General features: G+C 42.6%; 1 protein-coding gene across 1 annotated transcript in view; it reads left to right on the forward strand.

Moving 5' to 3' along the window:
* The window catches only part of atg3 (autophagy related 3), a 30,032-nt gene extending 12,249 nt beyond the window's left edge, over window positions 1-17,783 (forward strand). Inside the window, exons 6-12 of the mRNA XM_084316484.1 lie at window positions 3,575-3,624; window positions 7,636-7,720; window positions 8,226-8,260; window positions 8,379-8,531; window positions 11,461-11,588; window positions 13,038-13,106; window positions 15,170-17,783. Of these exons, the coding sequence (XP_084172610.1) occupies window positions 3,575-3,624; window positions 7,636-7,720; window positions 8,226-8,260; window positions 8,379-8,531; window positions 11,461-11,588; window positions 13,038-13,106; window positions 15,170-15,251 (602 nt within the window). The 3' untranslated portion in view covers window positions 15,252-17,783. The remainder of the gene's footprint in view (window positions 1-3,574; window positions 3,625-7,635; window positions 7,721-8,225; window positions 8,261-8,378; window positions 8,532-11,460; window positions 11,589-13,037; window positions 13,107-15,169) is intronic.
* The last annotated feature ends 999 nt before the right edge of the window (window positions 17,784-18,782 follow it).

An 18,782-nucleotide genomic window follows, 5' to 3' on the forward strand; every position in this document is an offset into this window, starting at 1 on the left:
TAGATACTGTAGATGGATAGACTTTTGTGGGAATTCGTCTTTGGCTTCACCATGGTTGCAATCAACAAGACAACACATGATACAAGCACAAAATACATTGCCCCAGAACAGCAAAAAACAACAACAACAACACAAACAGACAGAGCTTCAGGTACATAACCAGGACCATGGTTATTATTCATCAGAGCAATGGCATGTGGGATGAAAGACTTCTTAAATATGTTTACTCACCATGAAGGGGGTGCAAATGATCAGGCAATATTTGCTGAGCCTTGTCCCTATTCCAAACTACATATAACTATATTATAATAAATATAACAGTATAGTACTATATAGGGTGTAAAGGTACACGTATCCGTACCGAACAGAACCGTTTCAGTGTGTACCGTACCGTACCGAATGAATACAACGGTATGTTAACCACTAACGACCGCCCACCGGGGTCTGTTTTTTTCCCAATCTAATATAATAATTTTTTTTTAAACTGTTTACAAGTCGATTATTAATTTCAATATAGAATATTCGTTGACAGCCCTACAAGTACAATTAGTTACTGCACACTACATCACCCCTGAGTGGAACATGGAAAGCCAAACTTTCCCCCACTGTACAGAAAACCTGTACCGAACCTTGACTTCAAAACAGAGGTACGTACCGTACTGGGGTTTTTGTGTACCGTTACACCCCTAGTACTATATAGATATAACTAACATACCTATAGGAATGTGCGTAACGGATATTTTGAGGGTCGACTATTTGCTATCATTAATAATAATAATAATAATAATAATAATAATAATAATAATAATAATAATAGTAATAATAATAAACTTTATTTGTATAGCACCTTTCATACAGCTCAAAGTGCTTCACAGCAGTAAAAAAAAAAAAAAGGGGACAATAAAATTTGCACACAATTTACAAAAATGTGCAGACATAAAATAAGACATAATAAAATAGATAGCAGCAAAATAGACAAAGGTAAGATAGAACATTAAATCACATCGTTTTTCATATTAGGAGATAACATCTTAATAGGCCTCTTTGTTTATGGTTTGATTATCACTGATATTCTTTTAACTTTAGCTTTTGTGATTTATGACGACAGGCACTCAAACCCACAGTATCCTTTTAACTTTAGCTTTTGTGATTTATGACGACAGGCACTCAAACCCACAGTATCCTTTCAACTTTAGCTTTTGTGATTTATGATGACAGGGACTTGAACCCACTTTAGCTTTTGTGATTTATGATCACAGGAACTGTAACCCACAATGGTTACCCGAAAATGGCTCTCGATTATTGCATAACAAAAAAATCCCTATGTACTGTTTTGACACCAAGAGAAGCCCTGGAGGCCACACCCCTCAGTACAGGATATACTCCCCTGTAGGCCACACCCCTCAGTACAGGATATACTCCCCTGGAGGCCACACCCCTCAGTACAGGATATACTCCCCTGGAGGCCACACCCCTCAGTACAGGATATACTCCCCTGGAGGCCACACCCCTCAGTACAGGATATACTCCCCTGTAGGCCACACCTCTCAGTACAGGATATACTCCCCTGTAGGCCACACCCCTCAGTACAGGATATACTCCCCTGTAGGCCACACCCCTCAGTACAGGATATACTCCCCTGGAGGCCACACCCCTCAGTACAGGATATACTCCCCTGGAGGCCACACCCCTCAGTACAGGATATACTCCCCTGTAGGCCACACCTCTCAGTACAGGATATACTCCCCTGTAGGCCACACCCCTCAGTACAGGATATACTCCTCTGTAGGCCACACCCCTCAGTACAGGATATACTCCCCTGGAGGCCACACCCCTCAGTACAGGATATACTCCCCTGTAGGCCACACCCCTCAGTACAGGATATACTCCCCTGTAGGCCACACCCCTCAGTACAGGATATACTCCCCTGGAGGCCACACCCCTCAGTACAGGATATACTCCCCTGGAGGCCACACCCCTCAGTACAGGATATACTCTCCTGTAGGCCACACCCCTCAGTACAGGATATACTCCCCTGTAGGCCACACCCCTCAGTACAGGATATACTTCAGCCATCACCGGCAGGTATGTTACCGCAAGCCTGGGTGTGGTTTAGGTACACGGAAAGAGTCAAATAGTGCAATAAAATAGTTCTCATCTGCTGTACAACAATCACAGTCTGGATGTAATGAGTCCAAGCGGCTGACACATGACATTGACAGGAAGTGCATGACATTTTTTTTTATATTTAAGACTATTGCATCTCTCTCTCTCTCACTCTCTCTCTCTCTCTCTCTCTCTCTCTCTCTCTCTCTCTCTCTCTCTCTCTCTCTCTCCCCTCCCCCTCCCTCCCTCCTTCCCTCTCCCTCAACACAATACAAATCCATCTAACGTTACCAGACGTCATCCACATAACATGGGCTCCACACAGCAATGTGCTGCGGAGTGAGATCAAATGAATGAACCAAGCTTCTCGTTCTTTTCATTTAGCCTCAGCCAAAGTTTCTTGGCTCTGACAGCAAGCAGGAAATGGTCTAGACCTCGCTCATTCGCTAATTACTATCATGTATACATTTTACACATTCACCCTATACAATGAATACAAAATAATATTCTTTAAAACAGCTCATTAACATCAACCATATATATATATATATATATATATATATATATATTAGGGCTGTCAACGTTAATGCTTTAACTTTGGAGATTAATTTAAATTATTTAAAGCATTAAAATAAATTAATCTAGATTAATCTATGGAGTGAAAAATCTTCAATTTTAGCGCAGCGGATATAAGAAAGAGGTCTAGCTGAGTCAATGTTGAGGGTTTTGTTGAACATTTGTATTTCACAGGAGAGAAACTGTATTCAAAGAAAGCTATTAAAATAGTCTTTGAATCTAAATATACTTTCTTTGTTGATTTTACATTAATTCCATGATTTTACTCAAGTAAATATCTGTTGCAAGCTTCGGTCTTAAGTAGAAAAATGCTATTTTTAATCTAGATGAATCTAGATTAATTACAGAAAATTGTGAGATTAATTAGTAATTTATTTTTAATCTATTGACACGCACTAATATATATATATATATATATATATATATATATATATATATATATATATATATATATATATATATATATATGGGAGTGTACGCCCTAAGCCTAAGGGATACATCTGTATATGAGCGGATGCTTGAATGAATGGCTGCATTTCTATTGGTGTTTTTGTAGTGCAAGTACTTTGCCATGGAACAACTGCATACATTGTTCTGTATGGCTGGGACCCAGTGGGAATTGAACCCCTAACTCTAAGCCAAGCACGCAGCAGCCATGACCTGCGCTTCCCACCACCATCATCTGTTTATTGCTGCACAGGAAAATACAAAAAGTAAATAAAACAAATGCTCGTGGACCCAGAGTCTAAGAGAAAACATGACCTTCACCCAGAGAAATGTAGGTCATCGGGTCATTTTAGGATATTATGAGTTACAGGAACTCGGATGACTGCATGATTTGGCTTTTTCCATCTGGTCTCTCAATGACTTATTTCGAATGCCTCTTTCACAGGGTTGCTAGGAGTTACAGACGCTGTGCGGGAAATCACATTGGACAACAAGGTACTGTACTTATATTGATTCATCTTGATATGATTTACATGCTTTGTAAATGGTTCATCTTGATCTGATTTACGTGCTTTGTAAATGGTTCATCTTGATCTGATTTACGTGATTTGTAAACGGTTCATCTTGGTCTGATTTATATGCTTTGTAAACGGTTCATCTTGGTCTGATTTACGTGCTTTGTAAATGGGAAATCGCTGTAGAATGATATTTACGATAACTCTGGGTTCCACGTGGGGTCTTAAAAAGCCTTAAATGTAATCATCCGAATTATAGGATTTTAGCATGTTTACATTTAGCATGTAAAACAAACACACAAATCATAAAGGTTAGGGCTGAAGCTACAAGTTTGTAAATACCCTAACCTAGTGCATCATCTTATATTTATCATTGATCTTCGTTATCGACCAAAAAAAAAAAATAATAATAATAATTAACAACAATAAGCAATACATTTTCTTAACAATTGATCTATTCAATTTGATTCGAAACACTCTGTTAACCATCCACGGCATACTTCTCAAGAATAAGTTGTTTGTACTTCCTTTTGAAATTAGCAGTATTTTTTACTTTCTTTTAACTCCTGGTAGACTATTCCACAACTTCACCCCACAGACAGATATGCACATGCTCTTCATAGTGGTGTGTACAGTCGGCTGTTTTAAGTTAAATCTCCCTCTTAAGTTGTATCCCCCCTTCTCTATCTATGAAAATGTTTTGGATCTTGCCTGGTAGTAGATTGTCTTGCTTTATACACCATTTGTGCAATCATGACTACCTACCTCAAACTATAGTCTACCCATATATCTGTGTATGGCAGCATGTACAATAATGCTGTATACACCATATTTGTATATATATATTATATATATATATTTATCCACATCTGTCTGAATATACCTGCATATAATCCTTTTTACATACCCGTAGATACTATATCTATATCTGTACATACTGTATCTGTCTACCTGTATCACTGTACATAATAACTGTGAAGCTATGCATCCCCCTGTATGCTGCTTTGACACCCGCATTTCCCCAAGGGGATCAATAAATGATTATCTTATCTTATAACACTATAACATTGTACATGCATATGATTAGCATTATTACTCAGTAGTACTCGGTTATATATATACTCCAGTTTAATCACCTGTACATTGTATATTACTATTCCACTTTACCCTTACATTTGCACTCTGGTTGGATGCCAAACTTATTTTCGTTGTACTGTACTTGTGCTGTGTGATGATTAGTGTTGTCACGATACTGGAATTTCTAACTTCGATACGATACCTTGAAAAGTATCGATATTCCATACCATTTTCGATACCACAGGGGAAAGATTTTAATCTTAAATTGTACATTTCTTTATTACATTTTTTATTTTATTTTTTTTTAGCTTTTGTTGCTGGTCGATTCTCCTCACCTTCTCTCTGGTATTATAAGAGAAGATAAATATAACACTTTTAAAACCCTTTGTTTCTCTTTAGATCAGGCATTTAAAAATAACTAAATGATCTAATCTTAGAAATTAAGTAATGTTAATAGTACTTTGATTGAGAACTTTATTAACAGATTGCAGAATGGGTACAATACAGTACGGCTCAATACAAAACAACTGCTAAGAGGATGCAGACCAGAAAAATACTTTAGTCTTGTTTACATCGGGGTCCCCCATTTTCAATTAACCAGGAATGCGTGTTAAGCATAACAGCATCTAAGTTAATTTACTTCTGATCATTATAGTCAAAGTATTTTCCTATGAACTGAAACTCATAAGATCACATAAGGCTAGCATCATTGGCGTTCAGTTACAGCTATATTGGCCAACGTTAGCCAGCCAGCTACTGCACTACGAACTTCCAGCTGGCTACCTTTTAACCCTTTAATCGCCAAGGACGCCGTAACTCGTCATTCCCCGCCATGCTTAATCTGCCAATGACGCCGTAACACGTCATTGAGATCAATATTTCACAAATCTGTGATGGCAATCATATTTCTCCCGCGGAGACTTGAGATCTACTGTTGATCCCCTCTCAACTCTCCAACGGTTCAAGAGCGCCATCTGGTGGCCGATCGGCGGATCGCCCAAACAGCAAACCGGAAACGGAAACTGGTGCTCATCCAAATTCGGTCCGACCACTCGCTATAGCTCCCGGGACTCGAGCTCGACACAATGGATAGCGATCCGTTACCAATAACTCGATAAACAACATGATTTGGACGTATATACTATTATACAACCTGGAGATGGATCGCATATTTCAACATCCCATAATAGAAATCTTTTTGCTCCACGCTCATTGCCCAACGGCCCGAGGAGACTGGGGTAAGTTTCAGCGTTTATTTTTACCGTGTTCGATACAAACTGATCTGATGATCATATCACCCACACTACATGAATCATCTAACGTTGGCCACGGAATTATAAACGACCCCCCCCCCATCCGGTCAACATCAGATGATAAGTAGTAACTTCTAGAAGCACGTCCATTTGAAATGTTTTATCTGGCGCCGATCACTATCAAACTGTATTTGATCATCAATATAATGCATTTAGGGCTATAAATCACGTTCTGCAGAATGCTGCAGAAAACGATAAAAACATATTTATACTTTAGACCGTATTTTAGTATGAATATGTGAATGTAAAAGTAGAACGTTGCTACATCCTAAACGATAGATAATTGACGTTGAATGGGCCATAGTAATGTCAATTTAGCAATACAATTAAAAAAGTTATAGCCCTACAAAGTAGGGGAACTTCTCCATAGACAAATAGAGCTGGCAGAGGATGGTATAAGGATGTACATAAGCGTGGCAGAGAAAGGGTTAACAACAGCCAGCTAGCCAGCTACTGCACTACGAACTTCCAGCCAGCTAGCTGGCTACCCCAATCCACAACAGCCAGCCAGCCAACCGTACAAAATACAGTCTCAGCCAATCACCTCGATTTGTACAGTTAGTTGGCTCCACTCCATTGCGAATTAAAAGGTGCAGCCAGCACAGACCGTATTAGCTAGCTACAGCTGCTAGGTAGCTAACGTTAGCTAGCTAGCTAGCCAACAGGCAAAAACGAACTCCAATGGTGGTATCAGCCGTTGATATGAGCTATCAGTAGCTAGCCAGCTAGTCGGCTGCATAACGTTAGACAACGCCTCGTGCTTTTAACTAAAGTGAATAGTTTACTGGGCCATTTTCAAGTGATGTCAATATAATTGTTAGACTAGAAGTCTTTATTTGTCATGCAGTTTTAACACACACACGCGAGATGGGCGACCCACAGGAACACACACATGTACTGAGTCGCAGATGAAATGTCTCTCTGCACTTTTCCCATCCCGTTGTCCTTCCCCCCATGGGCAGCCGGGAGCAGATAGAGCGTCAATGTGAGCCGTGCCCCGGGGACCAATCCAAGTGCTCCTGTCCGTCTTCGTCAAGGACGCCACAGCGATAGCGATCTGTTGTTGTGCATGTTTTTCCATTGGGTTTAGCTTATCGGGGGGGAAACCCTTGCGAGCACGGGGAGAACATGCAAACTCCACACAGAAAGGCCTGGGAGATACCCCACCTGGGTACCTGGCATCATGGAAACCTGGCCCCCAAGCGGGAATCGAACCCTGGACCTTCTTGCTGTGAGGCGACAGTGTTAACCACTACACCACCGTGCCGCTCTATGTTGAAAGAGGAGCTGCACTCTTGCTCTCTTCAGAGCGAATGAGAGATGTTGACACTAGACGGGTCTGTGGGGGGGAGGGGCAGGGGCAATGCACTGGGAGCAGCGTGTGTGTGCGTCAACAACTTGCTGTAGGATGAGAGAAGACGGCGTGCCAGCTGGTATCGATAGTGCAGAAAGTATCGATATTGCGGGAAATTAGTATTGAAACTGTTTTAAATATTCAGAATCGATATGTATTGAAAAATCGATATTTTTGATGATGCCTTTGAATGTAATCTAATCTTGAAATGTGACTTGTTGAAACCACAACACCTCTGCTCCTCCAGGACAACATGAACATGAACGTGAAGTCTGGAGCCGACGGCGACGACGACGACGACGACGAAGACGGGGAGGCTGCCGACATGGAAGGTGCTGCGTCTTTGAAAAAAATAAATAATCGTGATGGAAAAACTCTTTATAAAAGGAACGCAGTTGTGCGGTTTCCTCTTAAAGGAACACGCCACCATTTTGGGAAATTAGCTGACCGTCTTCTCCAGAGAGAGAGACAAGAAGATAGATACCAGTTTCCTCTCTGTGCGTTCAGTAGAAAGCTATCTGGCTGCACGTTAGCCTAGCTTAGCACAATGAATGGCCTAGGCATTGTCAAACTAACACCTCTCCCGAAGGCTAACCGGCACTGTCCGCTTCAATTCATTGTGCTAAGCTAGGCTAACGTGTTAGTTAGTTCCTTTAATGAAACGCAGTTGTGCGCTGCGGTTTCCTCTTAAGCATTTCCATCACAGAATCCAAAACGCTGTCAAATGTACTGAGGTCTCCTCTCTCTCTCTCTCTCTCTCTCTCTCTCTCTCTCTCTCTCTCTCTCTCTCTCTCTCTCTCTCTCTCTCCCCCCCTCTCCCTCTCCCTCTCCTTCCAGAGTACGAGGAGAGCGGCCTATTGGAAACAGATGAGGTAAAACGCTCGAGCGCTTTTAACGTAATGCATGTTTGCAGCGGGTTGGGTTTCAAAGGGATCATGGGATCGATGCTCCGTCCGTCTTTTATCTGGGTGTTTCTGTCTTCTTTTACAGGCGACCTTGGACACCAGTAAAATGATGGACTCCGCCAAAGGCAAAGTGGAGTACGGGAACGAAGACATCCTCCAAACCCGAACCTATGACCTGTACATCACATACGATAAATATTACCAGACCCCGCGACTCTGGCTGTTTGGCTACGATGAGGTACTTCACCAGGGCACGCAGGCAGAAGCATAGATAATATATATAACTAGATGGTGCAAGGCGGAGTCTCGAGCGTAGTTCACCGGCGGCCATCTTGTCACAGGCAGCACGTCCACTCATCATAACATCAATGTCTATGGTGCATGTACTATTGAAATAACCATAGCTTGCAACATTTTCAACCGATTTACATTTATACTCTGGTTGGATGCCAAACGTATTTTTATTGTACTGTACTTGTGTGCTGTATGATGACAATACATTTGAATCTAATCTAATCTCATTTTGTCGCAAATTGCTTTCGTGCTACGGAGTGCGCGCGTATGTACAGTATCCTCACAATATCCTGCATCAGCTGCTGCATCGTTAATAAACTATAGATTTATATGGAATTTGTTAATATATTCGTTAGTCTATTCCACTATATAGTTGGAATTGCAGTTGGTTTTAGTTCCTTCCTACTTATTTAGTCATTTGCAGTGTGTGTAATACTCACAATGCCTCATTGAGTCATGACTATGAATGCAAAACGTAATTGTTAATGATACCAATATTGCTGTATTTATTATTATTATAATTATTTAAATCCGAGGATGTCTGTAGAATCAACGTGAACACAATTACCAACTATTTATCACCAACTATTTAGCCTTTTACCAGTTTCATCACCTGTGCATTGTATGTTACTATTGCACTTTACTCTTACATTTGCACTCTGGTTAGATGTTGTATTGTACTTGTGCTGTATAATGACAATACATTTGAATCTAATCAAACCTAATTTTAAATTACACTTCATAACCCTTCGTATTTCTTTAAATCACAACTGGCTGGAAGATGGTAGAAATACCCTCCTTGTGTGCGGAAAACAAAATGAGCACGTTGAGCAGATTTCAACACAAGGCGTGGCTTTTCATATGACTGTGTATATAGGAAGGCTCAGTGGGGATTTTATGCACTTTAAGTTTCTCTGCACATGTGGAAAGAGTGGGGAAAGTATGAATAATTATTTTTGACAATTTGCATCACTTTTTGAAAAAAAAACATGGAAAGCACAAATCACACATGCAGTCACTGGAACATTTGGAAAAGTCTAGAGATTCACTGCCACGCTGTGTGAATCGCTTCTCCCTTAGAGAAACGAAATACCAAAAATGTTGTAATCGATTCGATCTGTATTTAATCTTGAAGGATCATTGGCGTTGAGGAATACAACACATGATAAATACAAAAACATAATAAATACAAAAACAGTGTTTTTGCCAAAAGCCAATCAATTAAACATTTTAAATAATTAAAAACAACCACAGAGGGCGGCTAAGTGGCGCAGTGGGCAAGGTGCTCGCCACTAATGCAGGAGATGCTGGGTTCGAGCCCAGCTCTCTGCGTTGTTTCCGGCTTGGCTGGTCGTTCATACTAATACAATTGGCAGTGTTAGGGCGCGGATCCACCTGCCTCATATTTCTTGGCGCAAGCGTCTTTTTTCAATGTATCCCAATGGGGAGGGAGCGTAGGAAATGCGCTGCAGTCGGCTTCTTTTTTCAGCGCCTTTCAGCTTTTTTGTGCGGCCGCACACAGCATTTAAAGTTGAAACTGTCTGAACTTTTCAGAGCGATGCACTGGGCGCATATTCAGACAAAGGCTTGCGCTGCGTTGTTTTTTTCTCACCGCAAGCGCTCCACCCCCAGTACTACCGGCTCACTGCCAGCGTTTTCAGCTGGAAATGTGAGCTAAGTGGACGCATGCCCTTAGGGGGTGGGAAAGCCGGTGGGTGGGGATTGGACGTTGTGGACGGCGACTCCTACAGGTCGGTTGGTGCGCCTGTACAGCAGAATCAGGATGTATCGGGGGCAGCGTGAGCCTCCCACGTGCTACTCCTCGCCACTGAGAGATCGCGCTGTACAGGTGAAAAGATGCGACGGCTGCCGCCTCGTGTACCGGAGGGGACACGTGATGCAAGGCTTCGTCCACATTGCAGCCGACCAGTGGGAGGCATGGTCTAGCAACGTTCGAGACAGGGGAGGGAAGAATTGGATAATACGAAATTGGGATGGGAGAAAAAATAGAAACATGGGGAGAAAAAGTAGATAAAAAAAAAAAAACACAGACTGTGGTGAAATGGCTGGCTATTAAGGATTTAAACTGACTAATAGATGCTAGTGAATTGAGTTTTAAAGTGCATCGCAACGAAGTATGGAATGGAAGATGAGCTGCAATGCTTTGGTTATGACTTCCTCTTTTTACGCTTGCTTTCCTCATTCATCCTCGCCAGTCGGTGTTGAAATCCCAGCTCTGGCCTCGGCCCATCTTTAAAGAAACACGCCACCATTTGGGGAAATTAGCTTACCGTCTTTTCCAGAGAGAGACAAGAAGATAGATACCAGTTTCCTTTCTGTGTGTTCAGTAGAAAGCTATCTGGCTGCATGTTAGCCTAGCTTAGCACAATGAATGGAAGCGGACAGTGCCGGTTAGCCTTCGGGAGAGGTGTTAGTTGGACAATGCCTAGGCTAACTGGCACTGTCCGCTTCCATTCATTGTGCTAAGCTAGGCTAACATGCAGCCAGATAGCTTTCTACTGAACACACAGAGAGGAAACTGGTATCTATCTTATTGTCTCTCTCTGGAGAAGACAGTAAGCTAATTCCCAAAAAACTTTTATCACACATTTTTACTCTGTCTATTCTATTTTATTATTTTCATTACTGCCTAGGCATTTTCAAACTGAAACTGAAACCGTAAACAGAGAGGACTATTGGGATCTTAGATCCCAACGTGAAAAACGTATTTACCTTACCTTGCTGCCTTTTTTATCTTTTTTATGCTCGTGCTTATACCGGTGTTTTTTTTTTTTTTACTGCTGTGAAACACTTTGAACTGCAATTTCTGTATGAGAAGTGCTATACAGTGCTATTATTATTATTATTAACAGGAGCGACAGCCGCTGTCTGTAGACCAGATGTACGAGGACATCAGCCAGGACCACGTGAAGAAGACGGTCACCATCGAGAACCACCCCAACCTGCCCCCGCCCGCCATGTGCTCCGTTCACCCCTGCAGGTGGGAACAGGATGTTCAGGAGTGACTCGACAATGTTGTCGCGATGTTATCTGGCTAAACGAGTCGTCCCGCTTCATGAAATACTGCCTCGGTCTGGCGTGTGAGAGAGAGTTGATCTTCTTCTTTTTTTTTTTTGTCTACTTTTTCTCCTCCTGTTTTTCTCCTGTATTTTTCTCCCATCCCAATTTAGTCGTTAATGCCAATTCCCCCCTCCCCTTCCTGGTCGTTGCGCGCATTTGCCCCCTACTTGCCGGTCTAGGGAGCCCTGAAGTCTATCGCATGCTTCCTCCGATACATAGGAGACCGCCAGCAGCCTCTTTTCACCTGCCAGCGTGGACTCTCATTGGGGAAGTGTAACGCGTGGGAGGATCACACTACCTCCCCCAGTTCCCTCCCTCGCTGTGCGGGCGCCCTGACCGACCTGTAGGAGTCGCTGTTTACAACGACCAGGATACCACCCACCGGCTTCCCACCCGCTGACACCGCCAATTGTGTCAGTATGGACGACCGACCATACTGACCGCTGGATTCGATACCAGTGTCTCTGCGGTGGTAGACAGACGCTTAGTCCGCCGCGCTACCTGGCCGCGATCTTCTTCTTTTCGTGTCCATATACGAAGCTATTCAGCTTGTATAACGTCCAGCCGGTGCTTGGTACAGTGCTGTCCCTTGATGTTGTTGACTTGATGAGTGCTGGGTCCTGTGCTGTGCAGGGTCCACCTAACAGAGGACATCCAAGGAGATGCTCCATGGTCTGGGGTTCTGTGCTCCCACGTGGTCGGCCCACTAAGATAACCCCATCTGCTCAGGGCTTCCCTGGAACGGCCAACACCCGAGCGGAGTCAGTTCAGTTGTTATCTCCTGGTGGGAGGGTTTCGGCAGGGGGCGAGGGGGGGGGGGAATGAGCATAGTGGAGCTGTGTGGGTGCCGTGGCTGGACAGCTTTTCCTTCCACATTTTAAGGCGGGCTTCAGATGGTGTTGTCTCCAGTGGAGCACTGATTAGAGTTGGCGATGCTGGTTATTGCATTCTTTTTACCACAATTCATTGTGACCGAACGCACTCTTTTAAAAAGTAATAATCTTGGAACATTTTCATATAAATAAATGTCTATTTTGCCACTCCTTCGCCAAATGTGATTCTACCTATAACCATTTCATGAATGTTTTTTTTATATTTGCTGTTCTAAACACTGGTGTCTGGTGGTAGGACATTCCAGGGGAAATCATCTGGCACACAGGAAGTTATGTGTTTTGCAGAAACAGCCGTTTGTTTGGAATTAATAGAATATTAACTCTGTAATTAACGTGAATTTTTAAGATGGAAAGCAAATCAATACCGTGCAGAACTACAGCTGCAATGACCACTTGTCACCAATAGATGTTCGCCAAAATAAACAGAAATTAGGTTTGCCACTTGATGTTGGCTGATCCAACTTGTTTGCTTCTAGGCATGCTGAAGTGATGAAGAAGATCATCGAGACAGTGGCTGAGGGAGGAGGAGAACTCGGAGTCCATATGTATCCTTACTGTTGAATTTCATCTGTCAATCATAATTGTATCCATCCCTATAGAATTGACCAAGCGCCGCCCTCTATTCTTGATCCTCCAATCACGACTGTTGCTTCCTTCTTTACAAACTTTGTTTGTCCACTTTGTTTACATCCGTTTCGGCTGGTCAAATAACGGAAACATCTGGTGAATGTATGAATCCACTAAGCCACTGTGGATACAAAAATATATATTAGTCCCCTGCCTTGCTGCCAACAACTGAAGTTACAGTCACTGTAGTTAGAAGAAGAAGAAGAAGAAGAAGTCTTAATTTGTCATGCAGATTTAACACACACATGCGATGGGCGACCCACAGGGAACACACATGCACTGAGTCGCTGATTAAATGTTCTCTGCATTTCCCATCCCGTCGTCCTTCCCCCCCCCCCCCCCCCCCCCCAAGGGAAGCCGGGAGCAGACGAGGGCTGCAGCGTGCGCGGCGCCCCGGGACCAATCCAAGTGCTCCTGCTCCTCTTCGTCAGGGACACTACAGCATTAGCGATCTGTTGTTGTGCATGTTTTTCCATTGGGTTTATCTTATCGGGGGGGGACCCTTGCGCGCACAGAGGGGGAGAACATGCAAACTCCACACAGAAAGGCCTGGGAGAGATACCCCCCACCTGGGTACCTGGCAACGCGGAAACCTGGCCCCCAAGTGGGAATCGAACCCAGGACCTTCTAGCTGTGAGGCGACAGTGTTAACCCCTACACCACCGTGCCACCAGGTAGTTCAAATGGTCCTTTCATTCTGTGTCATATATGTAAGGGATAATGTATAGCTACGAGGTCATTGTCGCAAAATAATTGACCGACACGGAGTTTAAAATACCGAGCCGCCTCGGCGAGGTGTTTTAAACGTCAGTGAAGGTCAATTATTTTGCGATGATGATCGAGTATCGCTATACATTATCCCGCTTATTACATGGCTAACTTACTAACAATATACCTAATTCATTTTACAAAATCGACAAGACAAGATCAAATGCAGACGCAGTTGTTCTGTGGCTCTGTCAGCCCAAATAAAGTGATTATTATTATCGCCGGCAGGTGTGTCTAATTGCACTGAAACAGTGTGTCAGTGGGCTTGATTGCGAACAGCTGCGCACAGCGGTCATTATTGTTCCACAGAGGTCCGTTATCGAGTAATATCGGACCTCTGACGAGCGCTATTGACCAATCACAAGCAAGCATTTCGGCGAATGTGAAAACGCCATGTAATAAGATATGATATAAACAGACGGATATATTAAACAGTTGGTATGTAGTTTATAGCCCCTTTTACACAGCCTGTTGAGGTGGCAATGCTGCACCATTATTCTGCCTCGCTGCTCTGTATAAAAAGGTACAACGAGGGTCATTATTACATTGTTGTTACATTGTTATTACATTGCCGAAGCAGCACCTGTGTAAAAGGGACAGCCGGCATGCTGGGGACAGTGGTGTGACGTTTTGACGACGTGTCATGTGTACGACCTGCCAGCAGGTGATTGGAGGATCAAGAAAAGAGGACAGGGTTTGAGATACGATATGATTAAGGTTCTTCTTGAGGTTAAACACTTTTATAGTAAGATCTAGTTTGCTGTCATTCATTGCTTGTGCAGCTTGGGCTCATCCTCTGTCTATAACTACTACCAGTGTCTTTATACCTGTATCACTGTACTGTACATATAATAATACTACAGCTCTGTACATACAGCTGATTAGCACTATACTAAGTAGTACTCATTTATATATCTTATACCCAGTTTAATCACCACATTGTATATGACTATTGCACTCTACTGTTACATTTGCACTCTGGTTGGATCCCAAACTTCTTTTCGTTGTACTGTAACTCGTGCTGCGTGATGACGATACATTTTAATCAAACCTTTGTTCATCAAAAATGAGAACTACATTCAAACTGTAAATATGGTTCCATGTTGTGCTTTAATATGCCCCCCCCATGTACTGCTATGTTTCAACTCCACCGGGTAAGATTTGTAATCGTCCGCTGTGTGCGAAGCATTTTTCTCTTAACCGTAGATCGCAGGTACCTGTTGATCTTCTTGAAGTTCGTCCAGGCCGTCATCCCCACCATAGAGTACGACTACACGAGGCACTTCACCATGTAGCTTCGGCCGCGCTCCTGCGAAAACGTCTTCAAACATCGGGAAGGATCGTATAAGATCCCGCTGCCGTCTTAATATAACGGCGACCCGGGAGCGGTCCGATTGAGATCGCACCCCCCGGGGGATTGACTTTTTGGGAACGTCGGGTGTTTACTCTGGGACACTTTGCATGGGGGGGACAGGATCAGTGGGCCGACGTGACGCGCGTGTGTCCGGTCCGGTCGGGTCGATCTCTCTCCCGATGACTGGTGGCCGATCTTGCAATTGCTTTTTCTTTTTTTTTGTCCGGAGGACTCCCGCTCTAACGGTGGCACTTTGCTGCCCAGTTTTACACTCTTTTACCATTTCACAATATGATACGTGACCCTCTTCTGGAAGAACTCTTAACCCTTTCACTGCCACACGGCAGAAGGTTAACCCTTTACTATCACACGACCGACGGTCGCCGTGAAAGGGTTAACCTTCTGTATTGTCACAGTGAAAGGGTTAACCGTTTGGTAGTGCGGAAGTGAAAGGGTTAATGTCTTCTGCTCGGATACAATATAGGCAACCTGGGACATGTCCAGCACCCCCCCCCCCTCCCACCTTGCCTTTAGTTGGCATATTCAGGCCAATCAAATTCTCTCAGTTCTTCAAATGCCCAGAAAATAGATGACAAGCTTCTGAATAAGGTTACGTTCACACTGCAGGCAAAATGGCCCGAATCTGATTGTTTTGCTCATTATGACTCTGATCTGGGGGGGTTTTCATGACTGTGTGAACAGCACAAATCACATGGAATCTGATCTTTTCAGTTCTGATTTGGGCTTTCACATGTAAGTCAGATACAGGCCAGATTTGTTTTGCAGTGCGACCTCAGTCTGAGCAGTCATGCGACTTTTACGTCACTCTAGATTGACATTCGTCACAATTTTTTAATTGTTCATTTGTTTACAAGGGGCGGTTCAGGAGCGTGACTAGTTCACACTAGAATCTAATATTGGCCACATTTAAAAAAGAATGTGAACAGCCAAACAAAAGAGATCCGATCTGAGCAATAAATCAGAATTGAGCACTAAAGGCTTGCAGTGTGAACGTAGCCATAGATGCAAAGAAAATAGAAGAACATCCAAAGAAAAGAAAAGGTAATCCCTGCACACACAGGATCACCTCTGCACTGTGTTACGAATGATAAACCAGCTAATGGGGAGTGCGTCTGTGCGTCAGAGAATTCACCATTCTTTCTTCTTTGGACAAAATTGTAAATTATTCCCATAACGACAGAGCCACCCCCCCTTCTCTCTGCTTCTCATGCTCACAGCAGCAGCCACGTCTGTTGCCAGTAGCTTCTGAAATACTATACCAGTAGCAATACTATACCAGTAGCTTCTGAAATACTATACCAGTAGCAATACTATACCAGTAGCTTCTGAAATACTATACCAGTAGCAATACTATACCAGTAGCTTCTGAAATACTATACCAGTAGCAATACTATACCAGTAGCTTCTGAAATACTATACCAGTAGCAATACTATACCAGTAGCTTCTGAAATACTATACCAGTAGCTTCTGAAATACTATACCAGTAGCAATACTATACCAGTAGCTTCTGAAATACTATACCAGTAGCAATACTATACCAGTAGCTTCTGAAATACTATACCAGTAGCAATACTATACCAGTAGCTTCTGAAATACTATACCAGTAGCATCATAAGCTTCTGATATGGGCTGAGTTGTGTCCCTCTACCCCCCTGCTCCCTCTGCCTCATGACAGCGTTTCCTCTACAGCGTTTTGCACTTATTGCTGGAGTTCCGGTCGGACTTCCATCATAACCGATTCAAGACCAATTCGCCGGTTTGTCTTAAAACGCTTTTTGTCTTCTGAACGTCTCAGTGGTCTGGTCTGTGTCGGCTCCATAGTTCCTAATCGTTCTGTGAGCTGTTTTTTTTTCTTCTTTGTACTTTCGTCTTTTCTTTCCATTCTGCAACCTTGTGTTCTCTTCGCCCCTCTGCGTTGTAACCCCTCTGTGAAATGGACAAGAACGTCCTCCGTCTCGTCTTTTTCAGGTATGAACAAGCTGATTGTGTTCTATGCCCCCCCCCCCCCCCCGAGAGCACTGACCCCCCCCCCCCCCCTGAAGGTCGCCTGCAATCAACTCATTGTGTGCCGTTTTCATATCACAAGTGGAGTAAAAATGTTTTTCCTAACGTCGTCCCTTACAACTTTACGATGAAATACTTTTGGACGTTTCAGTAATTTATGAGTGAAATAGTTAACTGCTCAGTAACAGCATGTTGCTGTTATATACCTGTTATATACTACTAAATAAGTATACCTGGTCAATTAATTCACTACTTTACTACCTGTATTATCTCTGTCAAACAACCCATTCGCTGTCTGCTGCCTGTTGATCCCATGGCATCTTATGTAACTGCTCAATGTTAACACACTGAACTTTTAAGGTAATGTACATTTATCAATAAAGATTTCTCCAACTATCGACAATGTCTAATATTGTTTAAATGTTTGACTTTAGAATAGAATAGAAATACTTTTATTATCCCGAGGGAAATTTCACACTACAAACGCACACATTAAACATTTAGACAGAACAAGTCACGGATAAGAATAACAAAACAAATTGCCTAGGAATAAGAATAAAATAAAATATACAGTAATACATATACAGAAGTCTACAGTAAGTGTAATATTGCACAGTGTTGTTTCAAAAGTAAAAGTCCAGGAAGATGGTACCTGTCACCCTGTGCTCAGTGATGCAGTGCATTAAATTAATGACATTTGTCAAATAATGTCATCAGTAACTATGGAAAATGCGGGTGTCATAGCAGCATGGGGGAGTGGGGAGGGAAGATTTTTTTTGTATCACAAACATTACTGTATTTGCAAATCTGGTATGTCATAAATGTATAGATGTAGCAGTACTGTCTATCTGTATGTCATGTATGTCATATATGTTATGATGAATTGAAAATGGGGGACCCTGATGTAAACAAGACGAAAGTCTTTCTCTGGTCTGCATCCCCTTAACAATTGTGTGAATGAATGAATGAATGAAAACTTTATTTAACAGATTGCAGAATGGGTACAATACAGTACGGCTCAATACATACAATTGTTAAGGGGATGCAGACCTGAGAAAGACGTTTGTCTTGTTTCCATCAGGGTCCCCCATTTTCAATTCATATAGAAATGTGTATTGAGCCGTACTGTACTGTACTGTACCCATTCTGCAATCTGTTAATAAAGTTTTCAATCAAAGATAGAGGTATGGGCAGATTCATAGTAGAAATACATACATAACATATATACTATAAATTAGATATTAATATAACAATAAGAGGAAACATGATATATATATAATTACAAATGTAATTAAATACACTTCGGCTGACGAAACCCAACACCAAGGGGTGTCGGTATGAGGCAATGAGAGTAGTTTACGTAACCAACCATAATATCTACGTAAGTTACGTAACCAACCATAATATTTACGTCACCAACCACACGCACAGAGGACGTACCGCCTC

Source organism: Notolepis coatsorum (genome assembly GCF_963971535.1).
Source record: "Notolepis coatsorum genome assembly, chromosome: 1".
NCBI lineage: Eukaryota > Metazoa > Chordata > Actinopteri > Aulopiformes > Paralepididae > Notolepis > Notolepis coatsorum.